At 42.0% G+C, this 27,525-nt stretch overlaps 1 protein-coding gene across 4 annotated transcripts in view; it reads right to left on the bottom strand.

Moving 5' to 3' along the window:
- slc38a10 (solute carrier family 38 member 10) overlaps positions 1–27,156 on the bottom strand; it is a 35,129-nt gene extending 7,973 nt beyond the window's left edge. The window contains exons 1-14 of one of the 4 annotated variants that reach the window (XM_015356275.2): positions 26,511–27,156; positions 25,856–25,973; positions 25,357–25,402; positions 25,114–25,207; positions 23,584–23,727; positions 20,430–20,554; positions 15,544–15,646; positions 12,423–12,605; positions 12,029–12,140; positions 10,861–10,967; positions 6,227–6,386; positions 3,167–3,340; positions 2,080–2,538; positions 1,847–1,954 (exon numbers count right to left, since the gene is read on the bottom strand). In XM_015356275.2, coding sequence (XP_015211761.2) covers positions 1,847–1,954; positions 2,080–2,538; positions 3,167–3,340; positions 6,227–6,386; positions 10,861–10,967; positions 12,029–12,140; positions 12,423–12,605; positions 15,544–15,646; positions 20,430–20,554; positions 23,584–23,727; positions 25,114–25,207; positions 25,357–25,402; positions 25,856–25,973; positions 26,511–26,600 — 2,023 coding nt within the window. In that variant the 5' untranslated portion in view covers positions 26,601–27,156. Of the gene's footprint in view, positions 1–1,846; positions 1,955–2,079; positions 2,539–3,166; positions 3,341–6,226; positions 6,387–10,860; positions 10,968–12,028; positions 12,141–12,422; positions 12,606–15,543; positions 15,647–19,511; positions 19,637–20,429; positions 20,555–23,583; positions 23,728–25,113; positions 25,208–25,356; positions 25,403–25,855; positions 25,974–26,510 lie in introns of those variants that run through there. The other 3 variants (XM_015356274.2, XM_006635419.3, XM_015356276.2) reach the window with 3 other exon arrangements.
- Positions 27,157–27,525: the final 369 nt, after the last annotated feature.

Raw genomic sequence — 27,525 nt, 5'->3', positions numbered from 1 at the left:
ACTGACGACTCTCCCTCAAATGGCCTTCTATAGAACATTAAATACTAGGCAACAATGCAATGGACTTCCAACATTTTATAAATGGTCACAAAATGTATTTTTAACAACACCTAAACCATTATAAAAGAGTAAGCTATGAAAATCCCTAACAACTCAATCAGAAACAACAGCATTTACACTACACGCAACGCACGATTTACCCCAAACGTATTGCCTCCTCCTTCCTGTAAGGAAATGAGTAAATTCAATATTGTGAAATGGATAGCCCAACCAGTGCATCCCAAGGCTGACTGAAAGGCCTAAATGCCTTGCTCCTAATATAAGGCACAAACACTACATAATCTGTATACTCATATTCAGCCTGGTAAGGGTGTGGCATCCAAGAACCTATCCTAGAAGCACGGGACAAAAGATAAGACTGCTTCTTGAGTTGAATACTTGTCCATACACACCCATACAAGAACACAGAGACAACTCTGAGACACAAATTAGCCCAGCATGCTTTTGGAAATACCCACACAAATGCTGGGAGAACAAGCAAATTTAATCACAGAAGACACCCCAGTCCAGAATCCAAACTAAAAACCAAGTCTAAATTACATAGGGCTATTATTGAAATAGGAAAAAGCACTCAATAAATCTCAATCTCAGGAAATAAAAAAGTATAATGTGTGAACAGTTGCCAAAGAATGCCCTGAAGGGGCCTTCTAACAGAAATGAAGTCTTCACGCAACAAACTGGCTGAATGACACAAAAATCATCTTAGGAAAGCCCGTTTAGCGAGATGCCATTTCAAATCGGATTTCCAGATGAGAGCAAAAATAAGGCTCCCAGTTAGTGATGGGGTTCTCTGGAGCAAAGAAAGTATAGCTCTTTTCTCCCCTGCGCTTCCGATCCAGCCAAATTCTGAGAATGGGGCAACAGGCAGGAGCCATACGAACACAGCGCAGCCACGCTACACTGAAGTGCTGCAGCCCACTAACGGCTTCAGTTCAGTTACCACTCCAAAACAGGTTACATGCTCACTCACACTCAAGTTTCACAGCTGTACTATTTACTGTTCTGAGAAGACAACTTTTGAAAATCTTGCAAAATCCAATGTTGTAGCCATACCATGTGATACAAAAAACAACTGAATTGCAGCTCAATTGTTCAAGAGGTTGTGGTGGAACGAGTTACAGAAGAGCAGTCCCCGATGTAACACAAGCCCGTGAAAACAGGTCAGAGGTGTGCCAGCAATCGAGCTGTCTTTTTGTCCTATTTCACATGGGTGACAAATGTTTCAGCTAGAAAAAAAAGCTACACGAAGACAATGCTTGTTTAGGCCTAGCTCAAGCTACTGGCATCAGAAAATATCACGTCTCGTCAGCTCCTTGAAGGTCACTTCTACTGGAGGAAGGAGAACCTGCTTTCACAGCTCATTTACTCTCTCTAAATGCATCTTCATCTACCTGGACCTACTGTACAGCTACACACTTCATGCTGTGCTTCTCCTCAACCTTCAGACTAGACATCGTCTCCACTTAAGTGACTGCATAAGCACACCCAATAACGCAGTCAGCCACAAACTCACAGTACCTTAAAGGACTTTTCAAATTATTTTTAGATTAGAACTACCTTTTTAAGTACAACTAGCCTAAAACAAAATGTTTGGTTTGAACTATTTTTTACTTTCTGTATGGAAAAAATATATATTTAGGAAGACATCGGTCATTGAGGTATGGTATCTTCTTGAAAGTATTTAAAAGTAGAAACACTGATCACCTTTCTGGTACAGAAAAGAAAGTGTATGTAAGAAATATCAATTTTTCAAATGTATCAGCAGCTCCAGAAAGGTTACACTCACCATCTACTTTGTCCTCTGGTCCCATTTCCTTTACCTCCAAGTTCCTCTCAGCTCTGTCCTCTCCCTGCCCATGATCCTCTGGTTCAGGCCCCCCGTGCGGCTGGCCACCTGTAAGTAGACAATTGGTACTTTTGCTTAGTCTTTGAATCACTGAAAGCCCTATAACGTTCGGCTGCGTATAGCAGCCTTTGAAAAATGGTGGAGAGAAGAAACTGATTTTTTTTTTAAATCACCTTTTCCTACTGATTTCTTGGGGGCCTTGTCTGCTTCTTTGGGGTTCACTGCCATGTTCTCCCCTGCATTTCCAGGGTGCACCTCTTTTTCAGGAGCCTGCTGTTGCTGGGCAGCACCCTCCAGGTCCTTATAAGCTGGCTTCATCCGTTGTCCTTCCTGTCCGTCCTTGATGTCCTTCCCTTCCTGCTGTGGCTCAACCGCGTTCCCCTGGGCGCGCTCCCCTGCCTTTGCATGGTCTTCCTTCTTGTGGCTCTCAAGGCCCTGGGCCGCCTCTCTTTCCGGTGCTCCTTTCTGCTCTTCTTCCTCCTCTGCACGCCCCTGCGCCACACCCTGACCGGCCTCCTGGGCAGGCTCGTTCTTCTCCAGTTCCTCCTTGTCTTTCCTCTCATCCACAAGCACCTCGTCATGAGGGATGGGCGGCTCATGACGGTGGGCTTCCCCAACAGGCACTGCCACACCTGCAAAGTTAGGAGAGGGTTACAACGCGCCTTTTATCCCCCTTCCTTTCATCAATCTTCTTTCACAGCTATTAGGCTCCAACACTTCAGAATACACAGCCTATGAATACAATATAGGCAGTGGTATAAGATTTAAGATACAATGGTAAAATAAATCAGTTAACTCATCCGTGCAAGAGGATGCAGATAAAAGGCGTGCTTTGATTTCTGCCCAGTTAATACAATGAGCGTTTCATTTTCTAAAGAAAAAAAGTGAATAAAAAAGTGAGCTAGAACTGGTAACACTTTAATAGACAGCTTAATCTCTTGCACAGTTATGGTTTCTATCAGAAGTCATGGGGTTCATTGTATTTCTATACTGATTAGTCCCTTGCACTTATGAATAAACCCAGTCTGTGGAGTGATTATGTTTTTCAAATGTCATACAAAGCAAATAAAATATATATATCTTGATCTACAGTAGCATCTTTCATCATTATTTGCAACAAAGATGGCCACTGTTGGCTAGTAATGGCTATGTACCTGTGGATGCCAATGTCCCCCTTAATGTTAACTGCAAAAGGCAATCAACAGAATGAACTATCACTCAGTGATGGTGGTAAGGCCCGGCCCATCAGTGTAGGGTCACCTGCATCGGGTCGATCCAGCTGAACCTCCTCCTCCTTCTTCCTCTCTGGGATCTCCACCGGTCCTTTAATCTGGGGGGGTTCTGCTGGTTCCCTCTGGCCTGGTAACTCTGCCTCCCTGGGGGGGTTTGGTTTCTCCTGCTTGTCCATTGGCTCATGCACTATCGGGTTTTCCACTGCAGGGACAGAAGGAAGTCTGTTCCTAACATACTGGGGAAACCACTAGAGTGCACTGCAGCAAGCTCAGAGCTGAGAAAAGCACAGGCTCAAGGCAGCTGCGTACCTGTGCCATGGTCAGCATTCTAATTTATATAATATTTAATGTCTTTTTTTTTTAAAGGTTAAACATCAAACAAGCCATGAAGAATGACTTTATGAAAAACAAACTGAGTTCTCCCTTCAAACTCTTCATCATAAGGTGTGCAAAACACCACAAGATAGTTTCAGTACTTTCTCTATGCTTAATTTATATAGGCTACCACTAAACCAAAGCAAACCTTTTCACTTTTCTCTTTTCTAGGTCTAAATATGTGATTGGGTATAGAGAACACATGGACAGCCCACCTGGGACAACACCCACACAAGAAACAGGTCAAGCCCCCTCCAGAGTCTGAGTGCTTTAGAAGAACAACTCGAACGTAGGGAGAACAGTAAAGATGCATGCCTTAAAACCTGCCACTAGATGGAAGCATAAACACAGGAGTCACAACAACGAACACACAACTGTAAGAGAAGACTGCAGCCTCCACCGTTAAATACAACCTTCCCGTTAGTCACCAGAAATGTGCTCACAAAAGAGCACACCATGTTTGAAACCATTTAACATTACCAGATGCTGCTCTGAATGTTTCTCCATATAATGTGCTCAATCCCAGCTGATGCTGAAATGGGTCCGCTGTTGAAAAGGCACAATGTATTGTTCTAAACGTACCTAAACAAGTGCATTTCATTTCCTGCAAATGCTGGCCTGTCCAAAGAGAACTTTGATCAGTTTTCCACCCTTCTTCCCTTCCAAATACAATAAACGAAGAGAGAATAAAAGACGAACCGGAATGGCCTTGAAAGAAGGCTTACACAACAACACACAAAGACTGACGGACGTTTCCAGTAATAGCGCTGTGAAAAATTAAGAGGACGGGGACAGCCCCTACTAAACCCGCTTCAGCATTCAATTCACATGCTAAGGCATTCACATAAACAAGAAGAGCGAAAATAAAAACCGGACAAGCACAAAAGTAGATCCGAAACACAAAAAACGCCGCAGAGACGAGTGCTCATAAACTGAATTCGCACAGCCAGTTTGATTAAACAAGTACACAGCGCACCATGGTGCCCAGTGAAAAAACGCTGTTTAAAACGTGTATAAACCCTGCCCCACAGTTGGGCGCTTCTCTCCCCCTGTCTCAGAGCAGCTATCTGCTCAGCAGGGAGCGAAATTAAAATCATTGTAGGGACAGGCATTAACAGCCGCGCGCACTCTTTACGACACAGTGAGGGGGCTGCTTTTGGCTGATATTAAACAATTTCACTGGGGATGCAAAATAATCGCCTGCAATCTCAGGGTCATTCAGGGTAGCAGTAAAAACGATTCACCTCATTTATTCCAACGCTTTGCAGAGCTCGTCAGCCGAGCGCACGGAAAAAAAAAGAAGAGCAGCTCTTCCGAGATGGGAGCTTTGTGTGCAGTGTCAGGGAGACAGCAGATAGCTAAAAGGCTTCATTCCTGCTTACAATGCTGAAGATTTAGCCTTCCACACAGAAGGAAAGGCAAGGAACCACAATCCTGTGATTCTGGTGTGACATGCTCATGTGTGCTTTTTGTCTGCGAGGTTAGCGATGGTGACGTTTCTCACAATGAGCAATGAGGCAGCTTTTTTGGGGTTCTTTTTATGGCAGGTTTATTCACTACCCCATGTTTCCCCCCATTTGAAAGCGAGGAGAGATGGTAAGCTGACTGCAGATGTCTTTCGACAAGCCCTTGCTTACAGAATAATAGGCATCAGCATGGACAGGTCAAACCAACAAAACTAAGACCATGCTTGTTTGATTATGGGTTACACAGCGTTCGCAACATTCCTCCGCACCGAAGTCAAACAGCTGCAGGATTGTTCAAAAGTGAAAACATGTGAGCAATTGTTTTTTATTATTACAGCTAATAATATGATGAGCACGTCTACGAACAAATAAAAGAATGGAATTTTATCTAATTTAGTCAGAAATGTTGTCATGTGCTATCACTCTGAACACCACACATTAATACAGCTTACCTAATGTGAGCTTTTGTTGCTTCAATTGTTGCCCAATTGAAAGACAATTTAATTTGGGTTTTTCCAGAAAGGTAACTTTTTTTTTTCTCAGCTGCTGCAGGAGGGCTGAGCGTTCAGTTGTATTTCATTATAGCAGTAGAACGAAATGCTAGACGGTATAGTCGGCATCGCACAAACCCAAGATAACGTCTGGCTGTCAAGGCTGCGCACGTCATGGGGAAATAATCGTGCTGTTCAGTTATGAGCGGGTTTTCAGAAGCAAGAGAGAAAGAAAAGCTTCACCTCCACGGTTACAGACCTGTCTCTCCCCCAGCCCTCTCACACACACACACACTTCCGCACAGCTGCCCTCTCACCATGATGGCGTAAACAGGAAACAGGTGTGGAAGTGGGTGTCCTCTAGTGATAAATGGGATCATGTCAGTCATGGACGGAGGTTCAGGATGGAGCAAGAATAATTGCTCGAATGTCCAGACCAAACACATACTGCTCTCCCTGCCCATGGCTAGTTTTGAAAATGTAGGATGAACTGGGGAGGGAATTTCTAAACAGTAGAATTGCCTCACTACCCCACAATTACAATGAACTACATCTGCTTGGAATATATAATACTGACTCAGTTCATCAGATTAAGTGATCTAGCCACACAGTGAAGGATCTCATCCACCTTCACTCATCCTTACCTACAATTACACGGTGTTGAGAGTTGATATTCAATATGGTTATTTGACATTGGCGGAATGTATCACATCATACTTTGGAATCAAAACTAACAAAAAGAGAGCCCATACATACCAGAGATCTTGGCTGGCTCTGGTTTCTCCACTAACTGGTCGAGTACATGTTGGTCATCCAGGTTAACGGGGGACTCCACCTTCACAGGTTGGCTCCCGAACATAGAAAGAGTGGTGAAGGTGCTGATGAGCAGGATCCCCAGGCCAACCAATAGCACTAGCTACAGAAACACACATACTTGGGTGAAAAACACAAGATTACACACACTTCCTCTCCCTTTACTGAAGATTAGGAATGCTGTGATTCAGGGATTCATAAGGACATAAGAAAGGTTACTAATGAGAGAATGCCATTTGGCAAACATCAGGTCACGATCTTTAAATAAAAACAGTATTACAGGTGTAAACCACAATGCCTTCTTTGGTTAAAACTCCTCTAGGACAATGGGATAACAACTTTGGTTCCTGCAGCCCATGTTATTACAAATCTTTGTTACAGAACATGTTTTAACTCCATAGTTTGGCCTTTGCTAAGTGTTACAGAAAGAATTAAGAAACGCTTGGAAAAAAGATCTGAAACAATACAACAGTGAGATGAGAAGTGTCTCCTAAGCCCCACCTTAGTAGACAGCTTTTCAATTCATACAGAAGGGCAGAGAATAAGGAATAAAAATAAGTGCCCTGCTTGGAGACCAGGAAGGTGAGGGTTCGGTGCCACCATGCTGGCACTGGGGCCCTGTGTTCTGGGCAGTGCTGACTGAGGGAACAGCTGTCTGGTGTGATCAGGCCCTCGGTTGGCAGGAACTCAGTCCTTTTCTAGCCAACACTAACATCTGCTCCACTCACGAAAAACAATTCCAGCCTCCTGCCCGCCCCCAGAATTAAAACCTGACCCAATGAGTAAACACTGCTGGTTGCCCATTGTCCTGTGGCAACTGCGAGACAGGGCTCCTTGCATATCCCAAGGCACAGAGGTCAGGGAGACGGAGACACCTTTACACAGCAGGGCCACAGGACAGCATGCATGGCAGCATCAAAGAGAGAAAGGTGCTTGACAGGTTTGTTTTCCTGGGCCTTTCTGTGATCTCATTTAAATGCTTCTGAGACTTTCCCTATAGCAGCAGTTAAGTTTTACAGCGATGACTACTCGCTCCAAAGCGGAGTTTTAAAAAAAAAAAACTCACGCCCTACCTAATGCCAAACACTTATTTCATTCTTCCTTATTTTCTCCATATTCTGTTTTAATTATGTGTATCAATACATAGGGGAAAAAACAGATAACTGGCTAATGTCCTTTTCTGTTGTCGCAGCCAGTGCCATTCATTGATATTGTTGCTTGTTGCTGAATAGGTTGTATACAAACAGTGAGACAAGCATGAGTTTGCTGTACCATGCAGTGTGCAATCGCCATCTGCTGCAAATCTAAAAAAAAAAAAACCAGTTTGGAATTGTCTGAAAGTAAGCGTCTGACAATTACAGGACAGCCGACTGCAAACAAACTGAATGCTGCACAAATTCTGCTTGGAAGACAGACGGGTAAAGATTTCAAAACAAATTTAATACCGTGCCTCAAAGTATATCACCCTGCTTAATACAGCTTTATATGTAGCACTAGAGAAAAAAAGGTCCATGCTCAAGCAGCTATCATTGCTGCAAGCACTAAATTGCTGGTAAGAAGTTTGATCTCAAGGCAAAAAAAGTTACTGGACATGTAATGGAACAGCTCTGGATGATGAGCAGTTTTTGTCTGGGGGACACTACCAGACAATTTTTGTCCGACGCAGCATGAGCTATATAATGCTCTGATTTAAGACACACGCCATATTAAAGACTCTCTGTTTATATGACTGATGTCTAGAGCTCTGATGTGTCAGTGCAGAGATTAACTGCACAGAGAATAACAATGTATAAAAGACAATGCTATAAACCCATGAGCTATCATGTCTACTGCTACAAAACACCACAAACCTTTACCCCACCTTCTGGTTCCCTGCTACCAAATGTATTTACGGTGTAGTTTAAAGACAAGCTTCTTTAAGCACAGCTTTCAGTTGTGCAAGGCTACATTTTGCTACAGTTGACCAGATTAATAATAATAATAATAATAATTCCCTACACTTGTATAGCATTTTTCTGGACACTCCACTCAAATGGGACTCCCCTCCACCACCACCAGTGTGCATCCATCCTCCATCACCTGGATGACGCAATGCCAGCCATAGTGCGCCAGTACACTCACCACACACCAGCTCTCAGTGGGGAGGAGAACAGAGAAAAGAAACCAAACCATAGATGGGGATTATTAGGAGGCCTTGATTGTTAAAGGCCAGGGGGAAATTTGACCAGATTACACGCATACACTTTCTACTATAAACTAAATAAAGTCACAGCACAAATTCATTCTATTCTTGTCATTTCTACAAGCGCTAACAAAGTGGTTTTTAGCTTTAAGACTATTTTTTGTGTTCTGAACTAACTGCACCACGTAACCACTACAATTGTGGTTGCAAAAGCAACAACTTAAATAAATCTACGTGTTAATTTTTAGTCTACTACAGTTCTAAACACCAATATCTGCAATGCCACTTGCAGTTCTCCTGTCTTTCCGATGCTCTCTCGTTTTAAAAGTTTCCTTTGGCTGCTGCTGAACAGCCATTATGGATGGGCTCTCCCTGCCAGAACTGCAGCACGCTGTAAACCATGTGCTCTCCATTCTAGTAAAACTATCTGCTTTCCGACACTGATCCTATCAAGAAGTAATAATAAACGCTAATGAAGCCCTTTCAGAAGGCACTTAAATAAATAAAAATTATGAATTTAAGAAGCTTTTCTGGGTGAAGAAGGACAGGAAAGGAGTCTGGCACGGCACCCGAGACCCCCAGGCAAGATAACGGAAGCCCTTGGCAAGGCAGGAGCAGGCAAGCTGCCAGAGACAGCAGTGTCAGGGAACCGAAGGCCTTTCCTGTAATTATATCCCTCACTCTTTCCTTTCACAACAAACTTCTTTCCATTATTTCTGCTGTGGTGCTGACTGACAGGATGCCTCCTCCCGGACTCGAGCAAGCTCTCTCCCCGCAAGGCGGGATAGCCAGACAGACAGCCGGCGGAGGAAATCTGAGAGCCAAGCTTTACATCTGGCACGGCATTTTTATTATTAGTTCCATCACGTCTACCATTATTACTTCACTATTTTAAGCAAACCTTAAAAAGAATCTTGAGTGGTTATTTTTTTCTGGTGAGAGACAACTGGTAGCTTTCACATTCAAATATCATCATAATAATATCGGAAATATCATAGCAGTGCGGCATAATACTCTGGTTTTTGCCTGCTTTTAGCAGCCTGCAGTGTCAAATGGTATTGCAAGAAAATACATACTGTACACATGCAGCAAGTTATAATAATGGCTCCCCGTTAATCAATTAATACCACCCTCCAAAACACTGGACTGATCAATATCAACTATTTTGAAAAAGAACATTATACCTCCTTTTATCACACAATCAAAGGAGGTCCAACTATGATTGCATACAAGAGTATCCCAAATAAAATCTCAATAGTTATTCAGGGAAAGTGTGATTCTCTGTGCTGTTCTTTTTGCACTTGTCTTTAAGAGCTCTGAGATTCCTGGCGCTTGCCTTCCTAAGATGAATTTCTTAGAATTCAGACCCTGTGCACTGAGCTCTTCATTCATTGTATTTGTCTGGGATCGCTCTAGAGAGGAATCCTTCAGAGCAGCTGGACAACGTCTATACCTAATAACAATTACTAAATAATGCCCAGAATTGTAAATGAACTTTCTCAATAATTTATTATACATTAAGACCCTACCAGGTCTCCAACATTAACAAAGCTCATAAGACTATATTACTGTATAGAATATGCATTTTTGGGAAAAAATTAAAAGCAAATACCTCTATTGGGTAGTTGGTTTATTTCTTCTTTTACATGGCATATGTATTAAATAACTGTTCAAAAGTTAGTTTATTGGATTTTTTTGTAATCTAATCAAATTTATATAGAACTGCTGTAATAAAATGTCAAAGTATTAGCTGACTTAGACTTCTGTGCTAAAGTTTGACATTCTGCATAGTTCTATTATTTTCAATGTTTTTCCTTCTTTATGCAAAAACAATTCAATATCAATGCTAGACTGAAATTTTACCTACTGTGTTTCAAGGTAACAATCATTATATCTCTGGATTTTATAGCAAAATAAGTAACGTCTAATCGTTATAGACATGTACAGGAGAACAGAGGAAGTTTATGACAAGGCATACTTGATAAGCCAACTAGGCATCGGATATTTTAGTATATTTGATTGGAAAATATAATGAATTAGCTTCTATAACACTTATATTAGTATCTCATGCATAGTTTACTTGTTATGGTCACCTATGTGAAGATTCCAATACAATGTAAGGAATTCTAAATAAGATTGGTTTCTTTACAATCAAAGTTGTTCCAACAAGCAGACGACTATGCTGGAGGCTTTAAATATATTGTTGATGCTTGTAACATGTATTGTAACTCCTGACTCCCGAAGGATATCCAAGATCCTTGCAGTGGTGCATGCTGAAGACATTTTAGTCTCCTTTCTCCACTTCAGGATGCTTACATATGTAGCCAAAGGCGCTATATACACCTGGATCAGGGCCCGTGTCCATGTGGCAGGGTTCATGCCAAGCGTGCCATACCTGAGCAGACAGCCCGTTCTTCTGGATCTTTTTGTAGATGAGGGCAGGACAGACAAAACAGATCAGACTCCCCATGGTGGCTCCAGTTAGACCCAGAATCGTCTCAACTGAAAAAGCAGATGTACAGCCAGGCAATTCCTTTAGTTCATTCAGGGTAAGCAGCTGAATCATTACTTTTTATCACAAGGGATATCATTTAAATGTATCCTCTGGATTGCCTGACTGAAGCAGAACTTCTGTGGAACATGAACGCTGGCACAGGACATAGCTGCCAGGAACAGATACACTTAATTAAATAAACTGCTGCTCTTAATCCTTTTCCCCCCCATTAGCCTAATTAAGCCCCAGACGTCTCTTGTGTTAGTAATAATTTAACCCAATGCTGAATGAAAAAGTGATGCCTGAAACACATACCTTTATTGCGGTTTGCAGTTAACGGTCACAAACACACTCAGGCAGAGTATTCCATATCAATAAAGACTTGCTTGGTTTTTAAAAGGCACAAGACCAAACAAAATTACTTTAAAAGCACACTTTAACTCAAATACAGCAAATATAACGTGAAGGAGAACATCTGCATGCTTTCAACTTGTACAGTATATGCAACATGTTACTTTGTGTGATGTGAATTCAACACACCAACATACTTGGATTTAAAAACTAAGATGCTCACTGTAATGCAAATGAACAAATGGAACTGGAAATCACTTTCCAATAGCGAGAACATTATTTATTGAATACAGCATCCATTACAACTGTATCTTCCCAAAGGGTAACGCCATAAAGCAGCATTAAAGCCTCTGGGAACAAAAAAGTTAAAATAGGCCAAATATATTTGCTAAAAGATCTAAGCAGGCAGCATCAAAAGAGACTGAAAGGAGCAGTGAGCACGTGTATGACAGGATCCAAAAGACCGGCCCCTGTATGCAGAGCCAGTGGAGATAGCACTAATTAGGGGCTGCAAGTTGAAAGACTTGGGTGTATCCTAGAAAATCAATTATAAAGTCTGAAAACGGATTCCTGCCATTTTGATTAATTTCATGAAAAGCAATGCAACAGCTTTAGGGCACAGCACATGGGTTTCCATTTTTACCTTCCTACAACCAGGAAAAAAATGTTGCCCTTTGAAAAATATTTGCAAGTAATAACTGCGATATTTAAGACTCACCGTTGGGGATGAGGATCCCACCCAGCATGGTACCAAAGACGATGCAAAGCGTGATGCCTTTAAACCGGAGAGGTGGCATGTACCCCCCTGCTGCAAAGGTGCCATCTTTCTGCTGAGAAATGGGAGAAGCCCTGGTGAGTGTGGTTCGCCATTACATTTCTAACCTCGCTCTGTCAGATGAGCTCTCTGGGCAGGAAAGGGGACAAAACCTCGCAATGTGTGACTAAAGTCCCAGAAAAACTGTTCTCCGACTAGGAATCCTCTCTTAAAAACAAAGATTCAGTCACAGAAGACAAATCCAAGAAGCTATGCTTAACTATATTTAGTATCACACACTGAATTGAAAGTTCAGGTTTTGTCACTGTACGCATGACGTGTTGCCCACTCCTCTTACCTGCTGCTCAAAGAGCATGGTGTTGATGGCCTGTCGGCAGGGCAGAATCATCATAGGAAAGCCTACCGCCACCGACATCATGAAGCCCACACGGATCATCTCTGTCACCAGGTTGGAGGGGAAGTTCATCAGCACATTTCCTTCAATGTCTTCCGTGAAGCTCACATAGCCGAAGAAACCAACCTGAGGAATATACCAGCATTGCATGCTTACAGATCTTCTATTGCTCTCAAGGCTGTAAATCATCACAGAACAGGATGCTTTCAACATTAAACACAGCAACAATCAACATGCAGTACTTTCACTTCAGACTGTGAAACATTCTAAAACAACCTAGCCCTCATGTTACCCCTCTGGCAGAAAAGCAAAAACAGAGAGTGTTCCTGTCTGCTTTTCGGTTTGCAATACAGGATTAACAGAAGCATTATTTTTTAGTAAGATAACAGAAATAGGGGACCAATTTAAATCATCATGCTGTACACAACCTAGCTAATATCCTTAAATCTCCACATTTCTAGGGAGCTGACAGAGCCAAGTCACCCAACATCATTCATTTCAATGAAGCTGATAGCAGTATGATAGCACTAAAGCTCTGAATTAAAGGACACACTCCTATCCAATAATACTAAGGGAGAAAAAATGCAAAAGAATCAAAGAAAATCAGGCATTTTGGTTCTGAGGTTTGGCACAGTGCATCATCTTTGCTACCTGCAGTAGCATTTTTAAAAGGAGTTGTTAAAGAAAATGGAACAGTGCTAGGCACACTGTGATCTTTTCAGAATACTGCTGTCATATGAAATTGCTTGTAGCCAAATGGCAAGAATGACAGCATTATAAGTTTGTCTCTATCAGATGTCAACAAGTTACTCACATTCTACCTAACTGGTCAAAATGAAGACTGAACTGAAAGTCATATATTCCCTGATCTGAAAGTCATATCATCCCCGATATGTTCCATTGATATCTCCAATTTACATGTTCCAAATGCTGCTCGATTTTAAACAGCCTGAGACTCATATTCTTAGCTTTTATTTTGATCATTTCTCAATTATACACCCTATCTGCAGTCACAAGAAAAAGACCAGTGTTCACAAAATCTTTTGTTTAGCTCACTGCAGATCCTGCAGTACATACACAAAGATATTATGTTATTTAAATATATAACAAGAACATTTTCAGCTGTCCTTAAAGCCAAGTACACCCAATTAACATGATGTAAGTACACCAAAATGCAAATCTACCATCAAAAAGAATAGTAATGGCAACCTTCAGACAGAACTGGTGCGAACTCCCATGAAAAGAAAACCTCTAACCCAAAGTCAAAAATGCATTACAATTCTGTACATCCTTTTTTTCGTCAAAACCTTCTTTTGCTCAACTGCATTAACCTTAACCAGCAATTAAAACAAAAAAAAAAACCTGCTAAAACAGTTTCACCAGATACAGTGCTCTGAACTTTTTAGAGAGGATTCATTCGTCATCCCTCATATCTTGGCTCGGGCTGTAAAGGCAAAACAAGAGAAAAGCAGAGCTATCCTTGATGTTTCGTGGAAAATGTGCCGAGATCATCACAAGGTAGAAGACCTTGAGTGTTCAACAAAGCTCTTCGTTCTCCAGCTCCTACAACAGTGCTAATAAAGGAAGAAAGGATAGCCGCATACAAAAGAGGAAACGCTGTAGCCGTGGGAGAGGTGATAAAACATATGACCACTCATCAAAGCTGAGCTTAAATCCAATGCTCTTTACAGAAAACTGATTTTTATTAACAGCAACCAACTAAATTTCGAAGAACAGCTGGGGCTTAAACCCCAGAACTTGAGACTGCACATATCTCAGATGCCTCATATGACGCCATACCGATGCCTTCCTGGTGCTTACCACATACACAGTAGTGAGCAAAGAGATGATCACATGTAACTATAGGTATCAAGATAGTCCACTAAGCCACTGTCTTGTCCATAAGTAAGAATATGTACCTCCAAGGGGGTTGACAAATTCCATGAGTGACCATGTGACTAATGGAATGACCATGATGAAGAACAGGATTTAATTTTCACAATCAGATTTAATCAATCACGTGTACTTCTGCAATGGTAAAAAAATAATCTGTAAGGAAAAAAGGAAATTTCACAAGGAAATAACCTTCAGATGGAAATGCCGTGAATACATATCCAACTATGCAGAATACCCATTGTGACTGAAGTGAATGACAACCATGTGATTTCCAAGGCTGCTATTCAGGTAGATTGAATAAAGAGTAAAACTCTTATGTTCTCACAGCCCTGATGCACGGTTCTTCAGTAAATATACTTAACGTGGTGTATGGATCATACACTACACGATAAATTCAATGTGTGTTATGGAATTGCGGACAGCTCCAGAAATGTCTGTCCTAAACAGCAAAAACCCTTGGATGATCTCATTACAGAAATGACCCATATAAAGACACACAAGAGACCACAGTTCTCCTGTATATTTTAACAAAAAGTATATTTTTCTGTGTGTATGCATGTAAGCATATTTTTAGATCTGACTAGAGACATTAGAAGTTCATTAGAAACTACAAGGCTAATTGATTTTTTTTAAACCCAGAAGGCAGTTTAAATGATTGTCCCTGTAGCCTATAATTAACCATCCTAGCGTTTGATGGGGAGGCTCTGTGGCCTAGATGTTAAAGCTTATTATTATAAGTCAAATCCCTGATAGGCTCCATGAGCGCCAACTAGACTAATAATTCTGAACAGCAGTGTCCCCAACCCCCTGAGCAGAGAATGTCAATGAACCAAAATCAGGGAAAAAAACGTCAACGTCAAGCTCCAGGATTGAATCATACAAGCACAAAGAGGCACGGCAAGAATAAAATCCCAACATGCCATCTTTCCAGCAAGCCATACAAACCATTTCTTTAAGGTGTGGCATGGCATGTACATCCTAGAAGACTTCCATTCTGTCATGCATACCAAAGACGTTTATTTCACGCAGTGTGTATCAGGATACACATGCATTTGGTGGTGCTTAGTACTTTGAACTTCTGCTTATACCATGCTTGAAACTCAACGGAAATCACCAAATCTGTGGTTTCGATAAGCCATAGATGTAAGGAATGTCTTTACACACTCACCGTGATGTAGAAAGTAGTGACCACATTGAGAGAAGATGTGAATATGGTGCTCATTCTTTTCACAGAGGGCTCATCCAGGCTGTCGTAGGTGGGCAGGACTTGCCTGGAAAGCAAGGAAGAGAACTGCAGTCTCAGCAAGGTGTTAAACAAGTCATGACATGGGTTCGTTAGAACATCAAAAAGTTGAATCTCAAGAAAAGAGCAGCCCGAACCAGCTACTGGGCATACAAATAAAACCATCCAAACAGACAGACATTGAAGGCTGCATCAAACAGCTTCAGGTTAAATGAACAAAAAAGAAATGAAACGACAGGAAACAAAGATTTGAAAGAAATAATAAAACTCCTAATGAACAGAGAGAATAAAGCCTTTTAGCAACACAGTCCAAGTTATCTTTTGGAAACAAAAAGCGACAAAAAACACTGTCATCACAGCACACTATAAAAGTGCTAGCCAACGCACATTAAAAGGGGAATTTACAGCTGCAATATATTAAAGCAGAGTGCGAGTCAAGTTTTAGAACCTTATAAAGTTTCTTGGCAGTATTAGGTTTGAAAAAAGGGGTCATACTTGTTTTCTCCAGTCTCTAAATGTTAATTCTGTTTGGAGATGTTTGGTCATTGCTTCTTTCAGCACTAGAACAGCAAGCAAAGACTGAGCAAATAACACAGATTCCCATATCAATCAATTCTATAGCAGTCTGGAGCCTCAGTGTTTAACCAGTACAATTTCTTAATTGACAAGCTTAGTTTCTTAGCTTTGTTTTCCCTTATGGTTTTGTTTGCTATGACTCCAACGCATCCAACAAGTCAAACAGTTCAGTTTAAGGCAGCACAGTTCAGCAAAGGAGATCACTACTTGATACTGCTGAAACCTGCACTAGTAGGCACGAGGGGTTTTGATGCAGTACAGCTCAGAAGAGCAAGGGATGTATATTTTGTCTGAAATTTTACATTTAAGGTTTGCATGAAAAAAAGCATGCAACTAAGGTACACAAGATGCCACCTGGCAGCTGTTTATCTCAGAATGTTTCTATGAAACAGTATCCAGTTGTCCATGGTGTAAACAGTTTTAAATAAAATCGGCTAGGATCAGGCCCTACATAATGATTATTTGATTGCTTGGAGACAAGAGGGGAAAATAAACATTAAGTTATGGTGCAAGCCGTTACTCACTACAAGATAATGTTTTTCTCTTCATATTCCTGGACTAGGTAACCCAATTCTAATATGAGTTTGCAAAAGTCATCTGCACTGTGCAGGCCAAAGAGCTGGGACAGTCCCTTAAAGGGCACTGCAAAACCCAGGTTTAACAGTCTGTGCCAGTGTGCCACCTTCTCCGATGGCTTCTGTTCAGGATTTAGACTCACTCAGCATAAATCATATTGCATAATGCCTCTTCTCCTTTATTGTATTAATGGAAGACATCTCTCCGAGACAACTTTTCACAAGCAAGGGCGCCGATGATGATGATGACAGCAGATAAGATTTAACAATAAACACATGCAGACACAGAATAATGGATATCTTATGAGGCGATTCGAGGATGCGAGAGCATGAATTCCTTTCCCCCCCCCCGTTTAAAAGCTTCTACTAAGGGCTAGGCATGCTGACAAAAATAAAGATCAGTCAGAAATGGCAGACACTTTCCTCCCTGGACTGGCTGTGAGGCAGTGGGGGCCAACTCTGGTCCTCAAGGGATGTTGTCCTGCAGGTTTTATAGGTCTTTAACTCTCCAATTTCTCAAGACCCAGGAAAGCTTAAATGTGTCCAATCAAGGAAAGAATGAGTTCAATTAGGTAATTAAGGGCTCAGGAGGAAGGAAAACTAGAAGCCTTCTGGCCCTCAGGGACTGGAGCTGTGCACCACCCATCCCCCCCATATGTAAGAGAATCAACAGAAGTGAGAGAGGGGTGTTAAAGGATTTTCGAGAAAATTGAATTAGTATTTTAAATTCATTACAAAACCATTGGAAGACAAGTTTAATCAGATCTCATCATTTTCACAGTTTCATTTAAATGATTTTGAGCTCAGGCCGAACCAGCTAACCCTAGATCAGCGATCCCGAGTCCCGCAGAACCACACCCCTGCAGGCTGATGAGGTATGCAAAAACTCAAAAATCAAAATGTAGAGGATCAGAAAGCAATTAAGAAGGCGTAATCAATCATAATATTGGTTCAATCAAAGAAACAAGAGTCCTGCTGGAATGATAACCAATAGATTCTGGGATACAAGGACCAGAATCGGGAAAGCCTGAACAGTGGTAATCGAAGGCAGTTCAGTCAGTTGATTCAAATAAAAAATGGAAAATGAAAAAAAGACACCATGGCTCTCTAGATTTTTTGCGAAAATCTCTCCTCCAGGACCAAAAGGGATCACTGCTGCAGGTCTCCAGAAAAGATTAGTTTTTTCCCCAAACTGTAATGAAACTGGTCCCACTGGCCCCTTCCCATTGGCATACAGAGCCAGTGCCACGCTGTGATCTCCACCCTTCCAATCCCTTAATCCCCAGCTCGCCTTCACCCGCTGCCTTCCCCTGGAAGAGATTCAGCCAGCTCCAATCCTCAACGACTTTAAGATCATCCGTTTTACATTCCAAGTCAGTTCTGACGTGACTTCAGATAACTTCCGTATTGCGCCCTTTTACTGAAAACCCTGCAAGGCACCTAACATGTGGCCCTTTAGAAAGAATTAAGACACCCCTGCCCTAGAACGTCCTAAGATCTGCTTTCCTTATTTCAGACACCATTGGCATGCAGCTCTTCAGTACTAGCTCAACCCTCTTCACAGATTTACAAGCAAGAGGGTTTATTATTCCAAAGCCATTTTCTTTTTTGAAGACTATGAACAGGTACCTTTGGATGGGTTCCTTGATGCACATGCACATGAGATTCTACTGGCTAGATGTATTCATGCACATGCTCCCTTGATATGTTTTCATACATTCATTTTTAATTCACCCATTTGAGTGATTGGCATCCCACAGCAAAACCATGGATGAAAGGACACAAGCGATCATTTCCTTTAAAACCAGCAGGTCAATCCTTTTATCCATCTTGACAAAGGTAGCATCCCCACTGAATGTACAGCATGAAAAAGGTATGGGAAGGGACAGAAAAAAAGGTGATGTTAAAAAGCCTTCAGTCCACGTACTGACAGACTTCACTAAAAGCTACTTATTCCCTTGGCATCAGTCCCTTAGGGAGACCAGTGTTCCTCCCTCAGCTAAGAACTACTCATTTGAAACATGCCATTCCTTTAAAAACACAAACTGTTACTAATGTAAACTGGAAAAAATAAACTATTTTAGTCAATGTTACTAGTCTCCAGCTCTAGATAGGAAAAGACTAATAGACCTGGAAGGCCTACAAAGAGACAGGGGATTAAGAAAATCGTGGCATATGACAGTTCTGGCTTAGTCAGATTTGGACGCGATTTCTGGCTTGACGAAAAACTGTGTAACTCAGCTTTTCAAAGTGAGCCAAAAAACAAAAAGCACATGGATGACAGAGGGAGATTTCGCGGTCAGATTAGGAAGGAAAAAAAAACATTATATACCAGTTAGAGGTATAACATACACACCAGAAGTGGTTGCAAATAACTTTTTGCTTCCAATCCAAAAAGTACTACACATTCACGGAAACTGAAGGAACCAGAGTGCAGAACCTTGCAGGAAGATTGTGCTTCAAAGCCACTGGTCACCGTTTGTTTTCTTTCACCACAAATAAAACTTTCAGCCCCCAGAACAACTATAAGACTCCTTCTCCTGATAAGTCTTTACATCCTGATCACAACAATTGAGTCAGGAGTGGCATTCGAGCGCACTGGTTGGAGCAGCCGGCACTGAAAAACGTGCTCGGAAAGCAGAGGGATTAAAAGGGGTGAAGAACCGGCTTTTCCATGGCGGAGTACAGCTAGCTTCCCCATCCCAAGTCCACAGAGGAAGGAGAGACGAGGGGAGTACTTACGACTGACAGGCGAAAGCCATGCCACAGATAGGGATGCAGCGAAAGACGCCGTCCCAGCGCACGTAACTGACCAGCTTCAGCCATTGCCCACTGAAGAGGCCATGTTTGAAGGAGGACAGCACCATCTGCGTTTGAGGGAGAGCAAGGAAGATTACAGGTCGTCCAGATCAATCAACCAGGCGCCTCTCTCGCCAAGGAGTCGGGGGCAGAGGAGAAAGGAAAGACCAGAAAATGCCATGCTAAAATAAAACTGGTGTGCCCACCCATGACTTTAACGCACCAATGATTTTCACCCTTTTTAAATTTAAAAGGCATGTTGCACTGAAATTAATTTCTTCTCAATGCAACGATAGTTCAATCTAGAGAAAGGACCTCTTAGCTGACTGGGCACATTTTTCTCCATCTACTGATCAATTTATGACAGAAATTTTTATCAGAAAATGTTTTTTGTTGATTCTTAAGAAATCAGTTTGGACCCCCTACATATCAACACTCCGCGTGAGGCCTGAAAGTGGCAGTGAAATACAAGTGTCAGAGTGCAACACCTTCAGAAGGCTAAAGAAAGTTTGAGAAAACAGGAAGCAATGCAATTTAGATTAGAGATTGTTTTTGGTTTTTTTGAGAAAGTCAGATCATTTAAAAAACATTTTTTTAATCAAAATCCGGTCACCAATTTTGCAATTAACATGGCATTTGCTGTAGGTACCACCTCCCCAAAACACACAACCCCACTCTCCCCCCCAACCCCCAGCTCCACATGCCCAGAAATCAGGTACAGTCTCCAGGAACATGGGGTGGAAGGTGAATGGTGGGGGGCAGGGGGGCGGAGGAGAGAGAATGCCATGCCATGTTCTGAGCCACCCCCCATGAAGATTAATCAACAGGATGTGATTTTGTTTTGGTTCGCAATTTACTTACGGATGGCAGCAGAAGGTAGTCGCAATAATTGGCAGGCATTGAACGACCCCTGAGACACGCCACAGGTGCACTTTCTCCACCCATGACCCACTGATAATCCCGTAACGCAGTGAAGACAACACTATCTAGAAGCAGCGTAAGAAGGGAGCAAAGGGGAAACACATCATGGACAGCGTTAGTGGCGAAGTCAGATCCGCAGGTGTGACGCGGCCCAGCTGACAAGCGATTTAGCCACACCTTGTCGCCACCATTTTGTTAACAGGCGACATTTCCTTATTTCTAGGCTTTGTTTAGGTGGCTTTTCGTTTGCTCAACTCTGTGTTTTGTTTGCTCTCTAACTTTAAACAGAGTGACACAGTATTAAATGTGTGGCAATTGGTATCGGGAGCAGATTTCAGTTTGAAGGTCTGAAAGACTGGGTCTGGTTGTTCCTCTCTCTCTTCTATTTAGCATCAGGTTGTTCAGCTTTTCTGCCACCATCTGAAAAACAGCTTTCCAATCCTTGCTAAGAGAATTGAAACTGAAATCTTCCCATTCAATGTCCATAAACTACGTATGAATGCTGCTCATGGCTATTTTAGGATTTTACTCTGGACAGCTATGAGAGCAGCAGAATTGCCATTATCACTGGTACTGAAGTCTGCACGCCCAGGAGCCAATGAATGTTCATAGTAGCAGAAGTCCACTTCTGCTTGCCAGCGTGCCTAAGGGTAAAGTTAAGCTTGGGACCCAACTCACTGATACTTTCCGTCATTAGCAGAATTGGAACAGCTGATCAAAGACCCCTCGACACAGGCAATGGTGCTGCCCAGGCAATGTTCCACTTTACTCCAGTTTGCGACCGGTAATGTCTTCAATTGTTACGCACTGCGCCCCAGTGACCGCAAACTATAAACTATTACAGTGCGATTAATAAACTAGAGCAGAAGAGTGGGGCCAAAAAACATGGCTGGTACAAAATGCAAGCAGCAAACTAATCATAGGCTTTGCACACAAGAAAGCAAATTCTATATCTCTATAAATCGTATGCATTTGTTCTATAACATTTATGGATTGCATACTGCAATTTGGCAGTACTAGTTTTTTAGTTAGATGCTCTCACACACACTTCAGGACTGCGGAGGAGACACATGAGCAAATCCCCTCCTTGCTTGGCCTGAACTGTCAAGGTCTCAGACATCAATCTGTGGCAAATGGAAAGCTGTACTCTCCCCTCCAGGGAACATGCACAGACAGAGGCCTCCAATGCCACCTGTACTAGCTTACTGCTCCAATGTCAGTCTGTGTCCCTGTCACTGTCACTCTGCCAGGATGAACCAGTCCAGAGGAAATGTGTGGGGACTGTGACCTGCATTTTAATCCACTATGGGCTTGAGCTACTTAGCGAAGAGAGTTGCTTTTTCTCTCCCATTCAGACTCATTAACATCTGATCTAGAACCAGTAGTAAATTCTCAAAAGTGGTTTCACATTAACCTTTAGTTCCTATTCATGTACTTTCAATTTAGATGGTGATGCCTAAGAGCACATTTTCTCATTCTCTCACATGAAGAAAATTCAGTCCGTGAGAAAGACTGAATGACGATGAATGCTGCCTACTGTTAAGGGGAAATTCTGAATTTTTTAAAACGCTCAATTTTTTATCACTCCTGAGAACAGGATTCAGCCGATAACTTTTAAAATGATGGGCTTTCTTTATCCAATTTAAGGCATAAGCCTTTTTTAAATGAGCTTAAAACTACTTTCCAAAGAGCGTAGGCATCTAAATTTAATCAAAGCTTAAACAAGCAGCCTCTTGAAGGGGAACTGAAACATTTTTCCAGGTGGATATGGCATTCAAATTCGGTCCATAAATTACTTTCCAAAGCAGTTTGGTATCTTTACCAATTCTTTCTTAATGCTCATGTGCACCACCACTGACCCTTCCATAAGTCCCATGATGTCAGTGGGTGGGAGATAGTTCTCCCACATGCTTGCCAACTCAGTTATGAACAAGACAGATGAACTAAGTCGGATCATTTTCATTATGTGGAAGACTGTAATGCAACAAATATATATATACAGTAATTTCCTCCCTATTTTTCTTCCCTATACAGACTGTATTCCTGAGTTTTATTTTTGTCTTTTTTTCCTTAGGCTTTTCTATTTTGTCCATGTGCACATATCAAGCACTTCTTTTGTGACCACAAGGATTGAATGTTCCGAGCAGAAAATGTCTACGACAACAAGCTTCGAGAAACTTTTTCAATTGTTGTAAGCTAATATTCATTTTGCTGCCATTGTCTGGTCTTAAAGCTATGACTGTTCCTGTTATTGACAGCAGCATAACCGACTTGTCAGGCATCAGATGTTAAGAAAGGCTGGGCCTGGTCGGTACTGTACGGGGGTGGGGTTGACATCAAACCAGCTGGAGCACCAGTAGATGTCGCCCATCCCTCTGGGTCAGAATTTCCAAACCAATGATTCAGTATAGTGACAGGGCACTGTGCTGTAGGACATACCATTCTACAGTTAAACCAAGTCAACCAACTTATTTAGCTACCTGGTGCAGTGCCATGGGATAAGGGCGTTAACCCTTCTGTCCTGACCAAATTGCACTTTGGGCTTGCAGTCTAGCCTTTCTAAACTTTACCCTTAGATCAAATGGTAAAGAATTCCACGCTCCTCCACCTGAACTGCTGTGTTGTGGGACTAGAGGCACAAAATGGTTGCAATACATCATCAAGGAGGGTGCGTCACTTCAGTGGTGGATGTGGGTCCAACCCCATAAGTAAAACAATTTAAGATCCTTTGGGATAAAAGTGCTACACAAATCCAAGAAATTATTAATACTGCTATTATTAATAATTAAACCTTGTTGGTTATAGAAGATCAATATTGTAATCGGTAATTATGTTTACAGAAAAATGCAGTACTGAGGTAGATTAGCTTTTGTACACAACTTTACATGCCCAATATATGACATTGCAATTCTATTCTAGGAAAAGTCCTGGTGGCCACCAGTGATGTCTTATGCTTACTGATAAGTTTAATAACATTTCAGTTCCCCTTTAAAGACTAAAAGCTGTCTGGGGGATATAAGTGGACTAGTGCGATTTTACTCTAGAGCTGTAAAGCCTGGGAACCAGCTGTGTATTTCAGGAAAGCAATACTCACCACAAACATGAAAAGGGTATAGAATATGAGAGCCATGGCAGAAAAGGACTGAATGGAGGACATCATGTTCCTCTGAAGGCTCAGTGGCAGCACGATGAAGATGGAGACGACGATTAGCAGAAACACACGGAAACTCCCTGTCACCTGAAACACACAGCAATTGATTCGCAATTGGCACCATTAAACCCCATCAACCACTCCATCTTGCAGCACCATCACCTATAGACCCAACCCTGCACAGCCCCAACCCCCTACACCCCAGTCAGCTACAGACACCACACCCAACCCCCTACACCCCAGTCAGCTATAGACACCACAACAACCCACAGTCTTCTCCTTATGCCACAGGACACACATAGGGCAGGTTAGATAGTTGACATTCAAAGACCTTAGTAGACCTCTTTGCAACAGACTGACATTTACTTCAGAGACATGCTAGCAGGTGGCATGCAAGTTTAAGGGAATGACTTTTGCTTGCTTTAGAGTTAATGGTATAGACCTGTGCATCAATACAACAGATCCCTCCCCCACTCTAAACATTAGTCTCATCTAGCAACAGAAATTGCAGAGGGATTAAAAAAGGCTGTAACTCTGGTCCCTTTTCAGTGAAGTCTAATGTGATCACACGCTGGGCACTGACAGGAAAATTGTCATGAAGCATTAGTTAATTAAATGCAAATTATTACTCATCATGCTGCTCAGTCAAGCTTTAAAGGTATAATCCTAATAATACATATAACTTGTTTATATGCTGTCCAAAATGCAACTGAATTAAACCAAAACAAAGGCCCAAAGTAAAAAAAGAGCATGTTGAGGCACAAAGTAGTTGCCGGCTGGCATTGATAACTTTTCATCAAAGGCTTTAATGTGCATAAACAAAACATGAGAAAGACGTCATGCAGCTCTCCTCTTTATTTTAAAATTCAAACAAGGTATGACATTATCAAATCCACTTCAGTGCTTCTCAAACATTCATGGTTGCATGACCCAGTCAATACATTCATTTCATAACCTACTGGTTCTGCCACCTATATTCCAGTCAGTCTGAAGTGGGTGTGATTGTTTTAAGAGTAATAACACAGGTAAAGCAAGTTCAGCCAAGCTTTGTAAGAAAATGCACTTTAACAACAGTTGTGTCTCAACATTTTTCAAGGTGGCACCATCATAAAGCAGTCAGGAAAAGGACATGTTCTTAAAATCAATGGACTCCACAGATTAGAATACAATTAAAATCAATGTGCACATTTGCGTTTTCTTGGTGTGTACCAATTCAAGAATACCCAAGCAGATCCTTAAAGGTTTACTAATGACACAGATAGGAGAACCAGAAGGTCAGAACCTTACTGGAGCAATCTGGCCCAGTCAGATATGTACACTGAACACAGGGAAACAGGATGAAAGCTAACTGAATTATTCCTGGAAGCAATAAAAAATGACTATTACTTTCAATATAGAAAGAAAGTTCTAACCCTTGATTTCAGACATTTACGAAAATAGACTAGCTGTGCACTCCTATAAAACAGCACCCACCTGGAGACCCAGCAACTGGGCAAAGAAATTGGACCCCAAATCAGCAATGACGACATAGAAGGCTATGCAGGTCCCCAACATGAGTCCAATCATACTGCTCGACAAAGACAAAACAATTAGTTTTCCATACAATAGTTAGGTTAGTTTAACTTAATAACATTAACCTTGACTAATTAAAACCTACAAGAGTTCTAGTTTCAAACACAATGTGAAAGGACCACTGATGCGAAGGAAAATCCTCACCTTGTTTCCACTAAGGCTTTTCCTGCTTTTCCATATGCATGGAAAGCTGCAAAAATATGAAATTGAAATATGGTAAAGATTATGCACAACTTCAACAATTCGGACTTCTATTATGCTTAATTATGCTGCTTATCTCATTACATGTAAAAATGGTGTGATCTTGGAAGCCAAATATGAAGTATCAGCAGAGGAAAAGCTGTTTCAGGGGGTGCAGCTGAGCTAAAAAAATGTTTTTATTTTCCCCAAGAGCCATCAGGCTTCTTTTCTATTTTATCTTTTGTAATCGGTTATTTACAGAACCATTTAACCACTCGATATTTATTAGAAAGAATGAACCAAATCAACTGGTAAAGCTGACTGGTAGGTGGTCATTCGTTGAGCTGGGTGAGCTTGTTTCCGAATCAACCCGTTCTAGATTTACATTAAAGAGACCCGCGTGTGTCCGAGAACGAGACAGTGAAGAGTGGGGGCAGCGATGGGCGAGCCTGCTGGCCCTTACCCAGCCCGGCGTAGGTCCGGCGCTTGGTGCTGCTGGCAGAGTGAACCAGGAACATGCAGGACTGGTGGGTCATCCAGGAGCAGAAGAACAGGAGCAAGGTTCCTAAAATAATCCCACACTGCAGCAAGACCAACAGAAACAGAGAGGATCAGCAATGCCCCCCCACAGAATCTCACCCAATGCTCAAAGCTGACATTTCTGTCCTCTCCATTTCACAGGGATGACTAATTTCCTTTAAGGCAGGGCCATACATAATACAACCAGTTACAGAGACAAACTTTTTAAAAGTCCAGATTCCCTCACATTGTGGACAACCCGGAGCAAGCATACTTTAAGTTAAGTCCTTTAAGTTTTCCTTTAACTTCTGTCCTTTCAAAACAATGACTTTCTATTTCATGTTCTGTTGAAAAAAAAAAACTATTTCTACGGCAGTGAAAGTTCAGCCAACACTGAACACGCATAACACCTGCGAACATGGAGAGATTTCAAACTTTCACTTGAATTTGCCTGAATTTCCCTATAACTTTGTGCTCAAAATACCAGCCATGCAAATCGCTTCCATCCGCTACAAGCTCTGCTTTCCTTAGACATGAATCTCTGTGAAGCACAACACTCAGTTATACAGCGTCGAACCGGTCATTTTAAATGTACTTACCTGCTTGAAGCAAAAAGGCATCGTCAGCACACTGACTCCCACGATGCTGTTTACAACGTTCATTATCAGACCGCAATTGGAAGCCGCCATGGTTGTTTTTTCAATATATTAAAATGTGATCTCGCTTAATTAAATTTAAAGATGTGTCCACAACCACCTGCAATTCAAAACCTGCCGAAATGTCCGGAGCTTGTTTTCCGTCTGTTTCACTGTAGTTTGTGACGTGGCGTTGTGGGGAAAATTGTTGTCTCCCCCCCAGAACGATTTCAGTGAAGTTTACGTCCTTGGCCTAAACTAAAAAACACTCCCCGCGGAAACATCGATCCCGGGCTCGTTTTAACAACTTTTCCTTTAATAACAAACATATTCAGCTCTTTTTCTTTAAACGGAAAACGTCTCGAAACGCAGTACAAACTCCAGCCTATGTCACCATCGGTGCGGGTCTAAAAGTGGCTAAAAGCCTCCTATCGAAGCGTTGCAACACCGACCAGGAAGAATCAAGTTGCAAGATAAATATAATTTCTGAATTTCCCCCCTCCTGTTTATTACAGACTATATCGATTCCGAATTTTCTATTTCTTTATTTCCTGCCTGCGTTACCAGGAAGTACCTGGCAAACAACGAAACGCTTCGTGGACCAAGAGAGGGCCCAATAAAGGGCCATAGAGTCGCCAAGCAGGAGCGCTCTCTGCTGCTCCTAGCGGCGCGGAGGAGTCCGGATCCCCTCACGCCTGCGCAACATGCCTGAACTCCGGCCAGATTTAAAAAAAAAATGGTGCCACCACTGCTGTTTGGGCTACTTTGGCCAGTCCTGCTGGGCACTAGTAGATTCATTCCAGCCTGGAACAGACAAGAATGAAAGCTGGAAAATACATTTCGAAAAGTGAATCGTGTCCCCAGCAGAGATTTTGTAATCCATCCATCCCATTTTCTAACCGCATTCTCCACCTCAGAGTCACGGGGGAGCAGGAGTCTATCCCAGCCAGCAACGGGCACAAGGTACAAGGCGCTCTGG

Source organism: Lepisosteus oculatus, chromosome 9 (genome assembly GCF_040954835.1).
Source record: "Lepisosteus oculatus isolate fLepOcu1 chromosome 9, fLepOcu1.hap2, whole genome shotgun sequence".
In the NCBI taxonomy this organism is placed as follows: Eukaryota; Metazoa; Chordata; class Actinopteri; order Semionotiformes; family Lepisosteidae; genus Lepisosteus; species Lepisosteus oculatus.
This window is presented reverse-complemented; position numbering and strand designations above follow the sequence as displayed.